The 15,742-nt window shown below is 38.1% G+C and overlaps 1 protein-coding gene across 1 annotated transcript in view; it reads left to right on the top strand.

Annotated features, from left to right (window-relative positions):
• Window positions 1-15,742, top strand: part of CDK6 (cyclin dependent kinase 6) — a gene marked incomplete at both ends in the record, with an annotated part of 222,865 nt that overhangs the window by 138,740 nt on the left and 68,383 nt on the right. The window contains one exon of the mRNA XM_080700832.1: window positions 14,433-14,542. Within this exon, the coding sequence (XP_080556958.1) occupies window positions 14,433-14,542 (110 nt within the window). The remainder of the gene's footprint in view (window positions 1-14,432; window positions 14,543-15,742) is intronic.

Raw genomic sequence — 15,742 nt, 5'->3', positions numbered from 1 at the left:
AGTACCACACACACACACAAAAAAAAAAAAAAAAAATAGATATATAGGGCTGGAAGTGTAGCTTGGAGGTAGAATGCCACTGTGTTCAATACCCAGAACCACACATATATTTCCAAAAATATACAGAATTAGAAATAGTGGTTTAATAAACACCCAAATAAGTATCATTTATTATTCACAATTATTCAGATCTTGCCACACTTTTCTCATCGATTCCTTTTTCTTTTCATTTTCTTTTTTGGTGCTGGGGATTGAACCCAAGGGCAGTCTATCTCCAAGCTAATCTATGACCCTTTATTTTTTTATTTTGAAGCAAAGTCTCACTAAGTTTCTGAGGATCTCCCTAAGTTACTGAGGCTGGCTTCAAACCTGTGATCCTCCTGTCTCCACCTCCCAAGTACTGGGATACAGGCATGCACCACCCTATCCAGCTAATTCTTTTTTCTTTGCTATAGCATTTTGAAGTAAATTTCAGAAATCATTCTAGTTACTTCAATACACATCTCTGCAGAGAAATCATTTCAAAAAGTTCAATATCCTTTCTTAATTTAAAAATAAAGCAATACTTCTCAATACTTGGGTGGCTGAGACAGAAGAATCACAGGTTCAAGGATAGTCTTAGGAATGTAACAAGATTTTCAGCAACCTAGAGAGACCCTGTTTCAAAAACTAAAAATAAAAGGACTGGGGATATAGCTCAGAAGTAGAATGCCTCTGAAATCAATACCAAGTACCACCAAATTAAAAAAAAAAAAATCAATAAACTAAGAATAAAAGAAAACATCTCATAAAAGACATATGGAAAAACTAACAGCAAACATTATATTCAATGATGAAAAACTTAGCATTCTTTTACTAAAAGATCACGAACAAGAACAGAATACCCACTTTCACCGATTCTGGTCAACATAATATTGGAAGTTCTAGCCAGAGATCTTAGGCAATTAAAAAACAAAGCATCCAATGGGAAATAAATAAAATGATCTCTAATTATACATATATTCTTCTAAAGAAATTTTTCAATCTGTTAGAGCTAATAGATGAATTAAGCAAGATCTCAGGGTACAAAACCAACACACAATAATTAGCTGAATTTTCAAAAGGGAAATTAGAAAAATTCACTTTATAATAACAATATAAAAATAAAATACGAATAAGTTTAATCAAGAAAGTGAAATTGGTGCAATAAAAACTATAAAACATTGGTGAATGAAATATAAGACAATATCGATCAATGAAATATGCCCATGTTCATGGATTAGAAGACTTAATACTGAGCCGGGCGTGGTGGCGCACGCTTGTAATCCCCGCGCTTGGGAGGCTGAGACAGGAGGATCGCACAGGTTCGAAGCCAGCCTCAGCTACTTAGTGAGGCTCTCAGCAACTTAGTGAGACGGAAACAGGGTCTCTTAAGCCAGCGCAGCTGGCTTCGAACCTGCGCGATCCTCCGCGCCTCAGCGCGATCTTCATGTCTCCGCCTCCCAAGCACGGGGATTACAAGGGTGCGCCACCAGCCCGGCATATATCCATATTCTTTTGTGTGTGGGAGGGTAGGTACTGAAGTTAGAACCCAGGGGCTTTCTGTGTCTGAACTACACCCCCAACCCTTTGTATTTTCTGTCTTGAAACAGTGATTCGCTAAATTGCTGAGTCTTTCTGCACTGCCAAGGTTCCCCTTAAACCTGTGATCCTCCTGTCACAGCCTCCCAAGTACTGAAATTGCAGGCCTGTGTCACCATTCCTGGTTTGCATCTATATTTTTCATAAGCCCTTATCTATAGTTGCATTTGAGACATACTGAAGTGGGCCTAGAAGGAAAATATCAGCACTCTTGTACACTGCATCTGGAGCTACCCAACCAAAGACCAGCAAGGGTATCCATATCCAAGGATATAGTTCTTGGCTGTGTACAGTGTCTTTAACTTTGTCTCCATTGCTATTGCTGCATCATTTAGGGACTCTCAGAGGATCAACAGAGAGCACCTGACATGACAGCCCCCCAGGCCAAATGCCCTCATTGACAGATGAGAAAGCTAGACTTGGAGAAGTTCCACCCCTGCCAGTTCCTTCATCTGTAAACTATGTGTATTAGTCAAGGGCCCAGTGGGAAATAGATGGCCCACACAAAATAAAGTAATTCAGGGAGGATTTATTTACTGAAACACGATTTACAAAATGTGGGTTTGTGGGGACTCGGGATGGTGCCCTACATTGAGTCTTACTGGCAGCAGGCTGTCACCATTCCCAGACCCAAAGGGAAGAAAGAATGCAGTTACTGGAATCCAGACAGAGAGAATCAAGTAGAAAGAGCTGCCCACAGCAGTCCATGGGGGCACACTCCTGTAACTTGGGAGGCCGAGATGGGAGAATTACAGGTTTAAAAACAGCCTCAGCAATTTAGCAAGACCCTACAAAAAATCGGGCTTGGGTGTAGCTCAAAGGTAGAATACCCCTGAGTTCAATCCCCAGTATCAAAAAAAAAAAAAAAAAGAAAAGAAAGAAAGAAAGAAAGAAAGAAAGAAAGAAAGAAAGAATAGAGAAGGAAAAGCTGCCTCCAGGTAAGCATTGACTGTGATGGCAACACAGCCAGCTTTGGACTACTTGCTGGGAGGAAATCAAGGAGTTAAGGACTGACCTCCCTTCACCCTTTCTCTGAACTCCTGCCAAGGCTTTCCATTGGCCAAGCCCAGTGAGAAACTGGAGGCATATGGCAGATAGAGGTCTGCCTGCAGGGCAGAGACCATCCAAGAGGCCAGAGGAAGATACCTAGCGCAGTGTTCATACTGTGCGTTTCTGTTCTTGTAGTATCTAATAAGGACCCATCAAATAGTGTCAGCAGCTTTTTCAGGACCTGGTGAAAGGGTATGTGAATAAAGACAGTTCCGTGGAATATTAAGTGAGATCACTTGACTCTGACATGTATTTTGAATCAGAGTTGGACTTGGCTCCGCTGTTATCTTATATGGTTATTGAACTGGTTCAAAAAATTGTGAATAGAGATCAAAGCAGTTTAAACAGATACGTTCACTTGTGTAAATATCCTTGAACTCCTCCCCACCTTCCGCTCCCCCTCCTGTTGCCAGATCCATTCAGCACCTCTAGAGGCTGTTAATACATGTAATGATTGTAATAAACATCGTATTTGCTTTGCTTCCAGCTGGCTCCAACCTCCACACTCTGTCCATAGTTTCTATTGTTATCTTTGCTTACTAGACAACTGCATTGTTACCACTGATGGCTACCTCTGTCATAGATTCCTAAATGTGGAACTTTATATATTGCACTTACTGTTTCCCATAACATGTTTTTAAATTTAGGTTTGCCATTATACTTTGCTTTTAAAGGACATTTAGAATTATTTAATGTAGAGAACTTTTGGTGGAAATTTAACTATGTTCGCTGTCATTTACTTCATGCACTAAAACTTTTAAATATTTTATCAGTACTATTCACTCTTTATTTGAAATAAAAATTAATAAGTCTCTGCTTATGTGTAACTTAAAGTGGTTGTTAGTCAGGCAGTCTTCCATTAAAAGGTTCTAGAGGCACAAAAGTATTATTCCTAAGAAAACGGAATTTATTTTTACCATTAGGAAAAGTTGTACTTTTTTTTTTTTTTTTTTTTTTTTGGTGGTACTGGGGTTTCTGGAAGCCCTTTTACCTCCGGGCTACACTCCCAGACCTATTTTTATATTTTTGAAACAGGGTCTCTTAGGCCAGCGCGGCTGGCTTCGAACCTGCGCCATCCTCCTGTCTCCACCTCCCAAGCGCAGGGATTACAAGCGTGCGCCACCACGCCCGGCCTGTACTTTGTTTTTAAGAACTTGGAGCTATACATGGTTGTAGCAAATATTTTAAAGAGTACAAAATTTTACAAATTGTCATCATTTAAATATTTAGGCCGGGCATGGTGACGCATGCTTGTAATCCCCGCGCTTGGGAGGCAGAGATAGGAGGATCGCACAGGTTTGTAGTCAGCCTCGCTGGCTTAAGAGACCCTGTTTCCAAATAAATTTTTAAAAAAAGGTCTGGGAGTGTAGCCCGGAGGGAGAAGGGCTTCCAGGAACCCCAGTACCACCAAAATAAATAAATAAAATAAAATAAAATATTTAAGAGCCAGGCGTGGTGGCGCCTGCTTGTAATCCCAGCGTTCGGGAGGCTGAGACTGGAGGATCGTGGTTCGCGGACAGTCTCAGCTACTTAGTGAGGTCCTCTGCAACTCAGTGAAACTCAGTTTCAAAATAAAGAATAGCCGGGCGTGGTGGCGCACGCTTGTAATCCCCTGCTTGGAAGGCGGAGACAGGAGGATCGCACAGGTTCGAAGCCAGCCTCGCTGGCTTAAGAGACCCTGTTTCCAAATTTTAAAACCTATAAAAATAGGTCTGGGAATGTAGCCCGGAGGTAGAAAGGTTTCCAGGAACCCCAGTACCACTGAAAGAAAGAAAGAAAGAAAAAGAAGGAGAGAGAGAGGAGAGAGAGAGAGAGAGAGAGAGAGAGAGAGAGAGAGAGAAGGAGGAGGAGGAGGAGGAGGAGGAGGAGGAGGAGGAGGAGGAGGAGGAGGAGGAGGAGGAGGAGGAGGAGGAGGAGGAGGAAAAATAGGGCAGGTAGTGTATCTCGGAGGTCAAATGCCCCTGGGTTCCATCCCCAGACATGCAAAAAAAAAAAATTTAAATTACAGTAACTTAATATAAGAATTGAAGGAATCTGGGTTGAGAGATTGTAAAACAGTCATGTAAACTAAGAAATTAAAACTAGAGAAACTCTATTAATATAGAAGACAGTAATCCATAAACCAATGAACAACTTTTAGAAAATACTATTATTTTAAATCTGTTGCAAACAATAGAAACTTGTTAGTTTTGAATGTACTCCCTCTGCATTTGGGGAATTATTTTATTAGAGAATTAATTAGAAATATAAGATTGTATAGTTTAAAGGGTTTTGTTGTTGTTTTGACTTTACTTTTGGTATTTGAGCATGGTCAAATTGCACAGAGATTAAACCAAAAAGTATCTCTTTAGACAAATATCGATAATTCAAGAAACAGTACAAGTATAAGCTTCGTCTAATTCATTCCCGTTTGTTAAGATGATTTGCATAGAGATTAAGTGCAGGTCTTACAACTACAAATGAGATTTTTAAATCTTAACTTTCCTTCAAGTCATTCCTATCATTTGTTAAGGAATTCAGATAAATCCAAAGGACATCTGGGTTTTCTTTTGTTGTTTGTTTGTTTTTTTAAGACTTACAGACACTTTAACAAGCTCACATGGAAATATTTCAAAGGAAGTTTAAAATACTTCCCATTAGCTATTAGAGCCTGCATATGCGCCTGTTGGTGTGTAGACGTTTGGAGTACGGAAATAAAGGAGACACTTTGGCTGTTGAAAAAGCCAAGGTGAAATCTGATGGTCCTGGTAAGAATCCAAGCTCTTCCACATCTGAGCTACAGGATTCTGGCCAGACTACTCACTTTGTCTGAAACTCCATTTTCTTAGCTACAAAACGTGGGTCCTTGACATCAGTTGACAGAAGTTGCATCCCTGAGTCATCACCCCGCCTCTTTTCCTTCCCAGTCTCCACCCCATGCTGCCATGTTTTTATGACAACTGCATGTTAGACATTTATGTGTCCTTACAGGCATTTATTTTGGTAAACAGTCATTATGTTTGTAGCCACACACAAGCTTTGCGTATGGTTTTGTGGGGGTTTTTTTTGGTGGGGGGTAATGCTGGGGATGAACCCAGGGCAATCTACCCAGCCCTAATATATATTTTAATTTTGAAACAGCATCTTGCTAAGTTGTCGACGGCTTTGCTAAGTTGCTGAGGCTGACCTCGAACTTGTAATCCTCCTGTCTCAGCCCCCCAAGTCTCCGAACGGGAATTACAGGAGTGTGCCACCACAGTGGACTTACATCCACACATAGTATTTAATTAAAAAAAAACTTGATGAAGCCTTTTTCAATAAAAAAGTCAATATAATAAAAATTTTAAATAATCTACATATAATAAATAGTTTTATATATAACATATTTCCTGTTATTATGGATGGGAAGTGTTGGGTGGGATCCAGAGGGAAACACTGGGTGCTGTGCCTGTGTAAGTTTGCATCACAACAAACCTCAGTATGATGTATAATTATAATGTACCAATAAAATTATGTGAGTTTTTTTCTCGGTATTAGGAATGGAACCCAGGGGCATTCTACTACCAAGCTATACAACCAGCCTTATTTTTTATTCTTTATTTTGAAACCGGGTCTCATTGAGTTGCAAAGGGTCTCACTACGTAGCTGAGGCTGTCCGCGAACCATGATCCTCCTGTCTCAGCCTCCAAATGCTGGGATTACAAGCGCGCACCACCACACCTGGCTTACAGCTATGTTTTATTTTTATTTTTATTTATTTATTTTTTTTTATTGGTGCACTGTATTCATACATCATAGTGGGATACAAACTTTTGTAGACATACATGCACACATCACCCAGTCAGCCCCCACCTGATCCCCACCCCATTCCCTCCCCATCCCTCCTTCCCATGCTTGGCTTAGTGGTTGACATCTAGTATTATAGCAATTTATCCAAAATTAAAAATGATAATTTCACATAACAGTTTCATTTGTCTGATACCAAGCTTTTGATGACTTAAAGATAACATTTCAATATTTCTTTTTGCTTTCTTTCTTACCAGAGAATATTTTTTTTCTATTTTTTTAGGTGAAACTATCATATTTATATATTTATTTTTCAGAAAAAAATCTATCCTAATATGGAATATGGACTCTAGGTACCCAAAACGATCTTGACAAAGAACAAAGCTAGAAGATATATATTTTCTGCTTTCAAACCATATAAAGCTACAATAATTGAAACAGTGTAGTACTATTCTAAAGGCAGATATATAAACCATTGGAGTTAAATAAAAGCCTAGAGCTAAATTCTTCCCTATATTGTCAAGTTATTTTTGACAAGGTTTCCATGAACATTTGGTGGTGGAAATAATAATCTTTTAACTAAATATTGTTGAAAAATAATACTTACATGGAAAAGAATAAAATTGGACCCTTACCTAATCCCATATACAAATATTAACTCAAAATAGATAATAGACCTAAATATAAATCTTAAGACTATAAACTTTTAGGAGAAAATCTGGGTCATAAAACCTCACAACATTGAAATTGGCAGTGATTTCTTGGATATGATTTCAATGGCAAAGGCAACAGAAGAGTACACAAACTCCCTAAAAAATAAAAAAATATTGTATATCCAAAGACAATGTAAACAGAGTTAACAGTTACTAATAGAATGGGATAAAATATTTCCAAATGCTATATCTGAAGGTATATTAATATTCCAACTAGACATCCTAAAAATTAACAACAATAAAGGCAAACAATACAATTTAGAGATAGGTAAAAGACTAACATAAATAATGAATCTCCACAGATAACCAATCTTAGTTGTCTGTTGGATGGAAAATCTTGTTTCTCTGGTTCTGGTGTGTGTTACCTATTTCTTCTTTGTAGTTAATCTCTTTGAGTATTTTCTCTTGCGCTGGTTTTGAAGACATAAATTCCTTCAGTTTCTGTTTGTCATGGAAGCTTCTTATTTTTCCATCTAATTTGATAGAAAGTTTTTCTGGGTAATAAATTTTTGGCTGGAAGTTGTTTTCTTTCAGAGTTTGGAATATGTTACTCCAAGCCCTTCTGACTCTCATGACTTGGTTTGGGAAGTCTGAAGTGATTCTAATTGGTTTGCCTCTGAATGTCACTTGGCCCTTTGCTTTTGTTGCCTTGAAGATTCTCTGCTTGGCTTCCACATTGGTCATTTTGACAATTATGTGGCGTGGGGATCCTCTTCTCCGATCCTGTCTAAAGGGAGTTCTATAAGTTTCCTGGACCTGTGTATCGACCTCTTGCTCTATGTTTGGAAAATTTTCTGCTATTACTTCCTTGAAGAGATTGTTGATCCCTTTGGTTTCACTTTCTTTTCCCTCCTCTATTCCAATTATTCTTAGGTTAGCTCTCTTAAAATGGGCCCATATTTCTTCAATGTCAGATTCCTGCTGTTGGATATTTTTTTCTAGATTAGATACTATGCGTTCATTTTTGGAATGATCATCTTCTAAGAGCGAGATTCTGTTCTCCATGTGGTCTAATCGGTTGTTCGTGCTTTGAATTGAGGCCTTTACTTCATTAATTGCATCCTTTATCTCTTTTTGGCTCTCTCTGAGTTCTTTACGAAGCACCTCTATTATTTCTACAGTTATTTTCCTGATTTGATCTTCTAGAAATCTCTGATTTTCTGTTTTATCGGGTTCTGATGTTGTGGGGTTGTGGGCATTCATTGCTCCAGTGTTATTCCTCTTTCCTATGATTTCAGAAGTTTGTGCCTTCTCTGGGTTCTTCCCTTGGGTCACTATGACTTCGCTTAAGGTTCTCTGGATCTCGAGTCTGTAGTATCTCTGACCCCACTACTCTTTACTGGGTTGTATCACAGAGTCTCCGACCCAGGGAGTCGATAGAGGCTGCTTTAGACTATGGAGGGTGCCAGGTTGCACGTTCTCCTATGGTGTGATATCTCTGCCACCGCCCCTCCCCCACTGGGTCAAGTCCCAGGGAGTACAGTACTGGGATTTCTCCTCTGTGGCCCGCAATTTGACTCACTGTTCTTGAGTACGCAGATGTAGCTGTACTGGACTTGGCGAATTCGCTGCTGCTGCCGCCGATGGCAATATGGCGCTGCTGTTATGCCCTCGGCCGTGAGGCTGGCGTATTTTTTCTTCTCTGGTTTTGAGTTCCACTCTGAGTCCCTGCAGCGTGTGCTGAGCTCAGCCACTCGGAGCTTTAGATGTTCCCTGCGCCGAGAAATCCCGCCTGGCTGTTCCGCAGTGGCTCACCTTGGCTTGCTGTAGCCGTCCGGTGAACTCGCCACTGCCGCTGGCAGTATGGCGCTGCTGCCACATCCTCGGGCGTGAGGCCGCTGTATCTCCTCTGTGGCTCTGAGCTCTGTTCTCAGTCTGCTTTCTCTCTGGAGCCTGGTGATTTTTTTGTTTCTCTGGTGATGGTGTTTTCTGGCTATGAAAGGCGCTGATTTTGTGGTAATGGAGATTGGTTGTTAGTGGGGCTCTTAAGACCCGCTTTTCTCGGTCGCCATCTTCCCAGAAGTCCTACAGCTATGTTTTCAAAAATCAAAATCTGAATGTATCACACTGATCTAGAACTTACTCATTTAGCAATGTATTACAGATCTATTTTCTTTTTTATATAACTTTTATTGATACATTATAACTATACATGATAGGGAGGTTCTTAAATGACTCATATTTGAAGTATCCAATATTCACTCTTTAGTTGTGTTTTATTTCTTATTTGCAAGTTCTTTATTAAAGGATATTAATTCTTTGACTTTATATATATTTGAGATGTGCTCGCCTAGGTTTTCATTTGTTATTTACTTATGTTTTTTGCTGATGAGGATTTCAGTTATAAAAAGCCTTATCTGTTACTCTTTTCATCCAAATATTCTAGATTTCCCATCATGCCAAAAAAGTTTTTCACACTCAAAAGTCCTCTGCTCTTCTAGTACGTTTTTCTGGATTTACTTCATGTAGTTAGGTAGTCCACAGAATTTCCTTATATCAAGTAGGGATGAGGCTTACTTTCTTCTAAATGGTGGCCATTTGTCTTGCTTCACATATTGAAGTACATTTTCTCTCACTAAGCTGAATTCCAACCACCCATAAAAATGGTAAGCTCCATAAATACATCATTCTCTTTTGGACTTTGTTTCTTTTCATTGCTAGCACCTCTTAGTTTTTTTTAAACAATTTTTTTATTGAACATAAATAGTATACATTTAAACTATATTTGGTGCCCCCTCCCCACCGCCCCCGTTTTCTATTCCCCCTCCCACCAATGGTTGTCCAGGTTAACCATGTCATATTCATAATTTTACACATATTCAGATGTAGACCCTCATTAATCAAGATCAGCCTTCCTCCTCTCCTATCTTTCCATTCAAACTTTGCTGATATTTCCCCTCCATTATCTGGAGTCCCACTGGTATCCTCTGTGTTTCCTAGTTTGGGCATATTAGAGGAAACATATGTACCTTCTCCTTCTGTGCTTGGCTGATCTCACGTAACATAATGTTCTCCAGAGCTTTCCATCTTCTTGCAAATGATATAATTTTGTTCTTCTTTATGGCTGAGTAGAATTCCATTGTGTGTATTTCCCACAGTTTTGCTATCCATTCATCTGTTGATGGAGATCTGGGTTGGTTCCATATTTTGGCTATTGCTGTTTAAGGTACCTTAAGGTATATTTTGGTAACAGAGAAAATCTCCCTCCACCTAGTTTCTCAAACTATCTTTTGCTTTGTTTTTGTCATTTTGGTGTTTTGCTTTTTATGCTCTTCTTAAGCATTATTTGATATATTAGAGGCACCTTTTTAAAAAAATTTCTTCTTAAAAATTATTAGATTGTCTTAAATTTGTATGTTGGAATGACTGTTACTTTTATAATGTGGCCTTTTCCCATGGTAGTTACCATCTTTCTCACTACTCATTTAGTTTTAATTTACATTCTTAAACAAAAGTATATTATTTTTGTCCAGATCTTGCAGGGTTGTTGTGTTTTTAATTCCTCAGTATTTTAGCTTTTTGTTAGTATTACTAGTGGGCTCCTGTTTCTACTATATCTTATAACTGAGTTAATTGGGGCTTGTATATTTGCTTAATATCTATGTCTACTCTCATCTGAATTCTCTTTATTTTGATATTTTTGTTTTCATAAATTTTATTTACCTAAAACATAAGGCCAATGCATATAAGGCAGAAACCCTTATCAATACAAAAAGGTACGGGGTTAAGGAAAACAAATCCAATCTTCCTTCACAGTTTGACAAATCAAGTATAGAAAAATGTAAGGGGTTTGTTTGAGGTAAACTCTTTCTCATATGCACTAAGAAGAGAATACTCCCCCGTAACCCACAGAAGAACAACAAAAAAAGGAGGTATGTGCATCATCATATAGAAAACAAGCAGAAATTGGTTAGGTTACATTGTCTGGTTATAATGAGGTAAAACTAGAAATCCAACAACTAAAAGAGAACCATAAGTAACCTCACCATTTGGACATTTTGAAACACTTTTCTTTAAAGTGTAAACATACTCTTGGATAAAAAATAAATTACGTATTATTTAAAGGTGAACAAAAAGGGCAAAGTTCATTTAAAAATAACTAGATATTTTATTATTAATCAGAATTGAAAATACATAAGAAAAGTTTTAACTAAAAAAAACTACCAAGAAAAACAAAGAAACTTGGAGGGGAACATTTAAAGGGATAAAAATAGAAATCAACAAGTTATAAAATAAAACAATAATCTTCCCAGAATGGAGCTAAAACTCCAAGTGAGGTTTTTTAAATAAACAATGTGGCTAGCCAAACTCCTGAGAAACCTGACAGATATAAGGAGAAATTTTAAAAAATGTACACTGGAAAAGAGAAAATCAGAATAACCAAGGAAGCAGATGAAATACTTTATAATAAAGACTATGTTTGAATTTAAGCCAATACATTTTAAGTGTAGATTAAGGATTTCCAATTTATTAAATTGACTCAAAAAGAGGTTGAAACCTGAACAGAGTAATTACCAAGAAGAAATTCAAAAGACTGTTTAAGACACCTTTTACAAAGACCCTGATCCAGACAGTGTTATGGGTGAGTTAAACCTTCAAGAATATATATAGTATGTTATCTATACTATTCAAAAATATAGAAGAGATTGAAAAGCCTGCATATCCCTGATATGAAAACAAGAAATTAACATAAAAGGAAACCATAGATCAATTTCATTTATGAATATAAGTATTATCATATAATATTACTCTAATCAAATGGAATTAGAGTCCCTTAAATAAGAATAAACAATGATTAAGAATGATTTATTTCAAAAGAGTTGATGGTACAATATTAGAGAATCTATGAATATAATTAATATGTCATTAATAAAATAAAGGAGAGTGATCATGGTCATTAATAGTAATTTTTAAAAGCATTTAAAAAACTTATTCTAGCCAGACATGGTGGCACACACTTCTAATCCCATTACTTGGGAGGCTGAGATAAGAGAATCGCAGGTTCATGGCCAGCCTCAGATACCTAGTGAGGCCCTCTGCAATTCAGTGAGACCCTGTTTCAAAATAAAGAATAAAAAATAGGACTGGGGTGTATCTCGGAGGTAGAATGCCCCTGGGTTCAATCTCCAGTATTGAAAAAAAAAAAAAAAAAAGAAAGCTCATTATACATTTTTAATAGTAACTAAATTTTAAAAGGACTAGAAAGATGTTTCTTAAGTATACCAATATTGCTCTTATTTTAACTTTAAATATTTACTTAATGATCATAATAGATATCACAGAATAATATATTAAAAATAATGATAGCCTTACCAAAGTTTTCTAAGATGAGTAATCAATCAGCAATCAGTTTCCTTAGAACAGCTTACAATAATGCTTGTCTTCAAATTAACTTTTCATCTCATATGATGGTCATTTTATTTTGAAATGGGGTGGAAAGATAAATGAGTGCCTTCTCAATATCTGTGCATGTCTATAAACCATTCAAGGGGAACTTTATGGACAGTTTGCACCTGCACTTCTGTTTACATTATGTCAGAAGCAAAGGGTACTTCCAGTTAGAAATATTAATAAGGCAGAAATAAACCATGTAACTAAAAAGTTGAACTCAGAACTGGACACACAGCTGAGCAAAAATAGTACCTACTCTTTGGGAGATAACTGATCATTGAATCTTGCCCCATCATCTTCTTAGGACTACCTTAACATCTTTACTTTGGTATTTGTTAAACCATTGTTGTTATGGATACTATATTGTGGTAGGCATTTACAGACCCATCACGCATAAATCTAGGGCTGTGCCCTAGATTTTGGTTGAATTCAAAGCAAAATATGTTAAATGAGATGAAGAAAGGAAACCCATCAGTTTGTTATACAATCACCTGAAACTTAAGACAGTGACCATTTTTAATACTGCTTATGATCTTGTCTGTTGACTACAGTCATCTGGACAGTTCTGTTCTTTGTGACACTGGCTGGGGCTGCAGCCACCTGGGGACCAGTTGGTCTTGAATGGCCAAGAGAGCTCGCTCACACGGCTTTCAGCTGACAGTTCAGCTGGAACTGTAGACCAGAGCATCTTCATGGACAGCTGGGTCACAAGATAAAACATTTGAGAGAAGCATTTGAAAGGGCCCAGCCCCCGAGGCTTCTCAAGTGCTGGTAGCCTTGGCTATTACTTCCACCATATTCTTGAGGTCAGACAAGTTGCTGATGCCAACTCATGTTAGCTGGAAGGAGAAGAAACACCATCCCTTGATGAGAGAAACAGTCTGAGCATACAAAGAGAAAAGGAAATTGATGGGAGCCATTTTTAGAGACTTGATATCCCTATCTTAATGAACCAAGTTACATATCATCAAAATACATGAAGCAAAGTGTCAGTAATACAATTAAAAAAACAGTAAGGATGGAGACCTGGATAATAATAATAAACATTATTATATTAAAAATAATAAAATGCTTAATGCAAGTAGATTTGTATATTCAATTATTTACATAGCTAAACCGTATTTTAGCTATCCCTAGAGTATTTGCCTCTTACTACCCCAAAAAAGGAAAAGCCTTTAAAGCTCTATACACATATAAATTTGAAGCCTTCTCATGCGGCTTTCCTCAGCCATCAATGTGGCAGAGATAATCTCTCAGTTTTCTCTGTTTAAACTGTTTCATACTGTTCTGTACTAAATGGGTTCTCCTGTTTGGGGTTTATTTTTTTTTCTTTTTTACACATGGTATGAATAGTTCGGTTACATATTCCTTGTTAATTTCTCCCCCATTTTTATTTATTTTCTGAACAAAGAAGCATGGGAGGGGTATTTTTATTCCCCATGGTGTCATGATAAGAGCAGTTTTGACCTGTCCTGTGGGTGCCCTGTAAACTTCAGGAGTAGCAGCCACGGTAATCTTCTATTTCTCCATCCATACTGACCTGGGAGTTGAGCTGGAGTTGTTACTATTGCCTGTTTTTCTATATTATTTTTTTTCAAGTCCTTTAAAAAAAATGTAGTTTTAAGATAAGAGCCTTTGCCTTTTCTGTGCTTTGCTAAGCTTGTATTATTTTGTCATCCTGTTAAGACAGACGGAGGTGGGAACCCAGCTTGTGGGGATGATATCATTTCCTGGTCTGATGAGGCCTATTTACTTCTGCGATGACTACAGTGTCCTTGTGTGATTTGTAGGGTATCTTCTGAACTGTATCTTGTCACCAAAGCCACCCAGGATCAGAAGTTGAAGCCAGCAGCCATCTTCCCCAGTAACGCTCAGATCCGTTTGCCGTTACAGGTCGTCACACTGTGGTACCGAGCGCCGGAAGTCCTGCTCCAGTCCAGCTATGCCACCCCCGTGGATCTCTGGAGTGTTGGCTGCATATTTGCAGAAATGTTTCGTAGAAAGTAAGAAATGCATTTTCTTTTCAAATCTCGGGTACTCGTGGCTGCTCCTCCCAAGCTGGCCCTGAAACCACTTTCTCAGTCTTTGCAATGTGCTTTTGTGTGACTGTAGCTTCAGGATCTTGGAGACTCTGGAAAGGACCCTTCTACTATTCTTGACAGTTTGCACTGTTTTTGTTGGTGATGATGAGACGTGGTAAACTTGAGGCATATTGTAACTTTCTAGTGAAGAAATGTCCTCAAGGTAGACTTCATCCACAGTTGGAGGACCAGGGCTGTTAACAGACATGGAATTTTCTAAAAGAAATTTTGATGGTGAAAGTTATGTTTAAAAGACTATTTAGGCTGGAAAGGAATCGGCAAGGAGGATGTCAGTGCTGTTTCAGAATATTGTAAGTGCTGCCAGGCAGAGGAGAAAGTGGATATATGAGACCAAAGGATATAGAAATTAAAGAAATAAGAATATTTGCTTGAATGGGGGACAGCCTAACAGACAGTTATCTGAAAAGGGATTGGGGTTTGTGTGTTCTCACTGGATGTCTAAGAAGAGGCTGGAAGAGCACACACTGGAACTGTTTTCAGCAGCATCTTCAGGGCAGGTCGGCAGATGACCTCTGGGGCCACCCTGAGTTTGGAAGTCACTGATTCATTTGTTTGATTTTCAGGTCATAAGAAATAGCCAAACAATGTAATAAAGATCTGCCAGGAAAATAATCCATACCTGAGTACTAAATTTAGCCTGTTCAAATTTAAACAGAGAGCTTAATCATAATTTAATCTCTTTATTTTCTATTTTTATTTCCCTGGGAAAATGTGAGTAGGGAAGCTGATTATGTTCCCACTGGACATATTATGTTCAAAATGTAGCTATATGATAGCTCACAAGGAAAAGACTTGGTCAACCATTGCTTTTTTGCTTGCTTGCTTTCTTTGTTTTTGTAACCAAACCAAGTTTTGTGCAATTAATTTTGGGAACTCTTTCTGAAACTTAGTAGATGCATCTATAGCTCATAGGACGGGATCGTGGCAAGATCAAAGTACAGCGATGTTTAATGGCGGCCTACTGTGTGCTGAGTACAGTGCCAAAGCTGTTCCTTTGTGTTACCACTTTTAGTCCTTACAATAAGAGGAAACTGAGGTGGAGTGTTTAATTTATTTGTCTAACATCAGGCAGCTAAGAAGTAACAGAGCATGAATTGAAAG

This window comes from Muscardinus avellanarius, assembly GCF_963383645.1.
Source record: "Muscardinus avellanarius genome assembly, chromosome: 9".
Taxonomy (NCBI): domain Eukaryota; kingdom Metazoa; phylum Chordata; class Mammalia; order Rodentia; family Gliridae; genus Muscardinus; species Muscardinus avellanarius.
The sequence above is the reverse complement of the archived record's forward strand: the minus strand, read 5'-3'. Positions and strand labels throughout refer to the sequence as shown.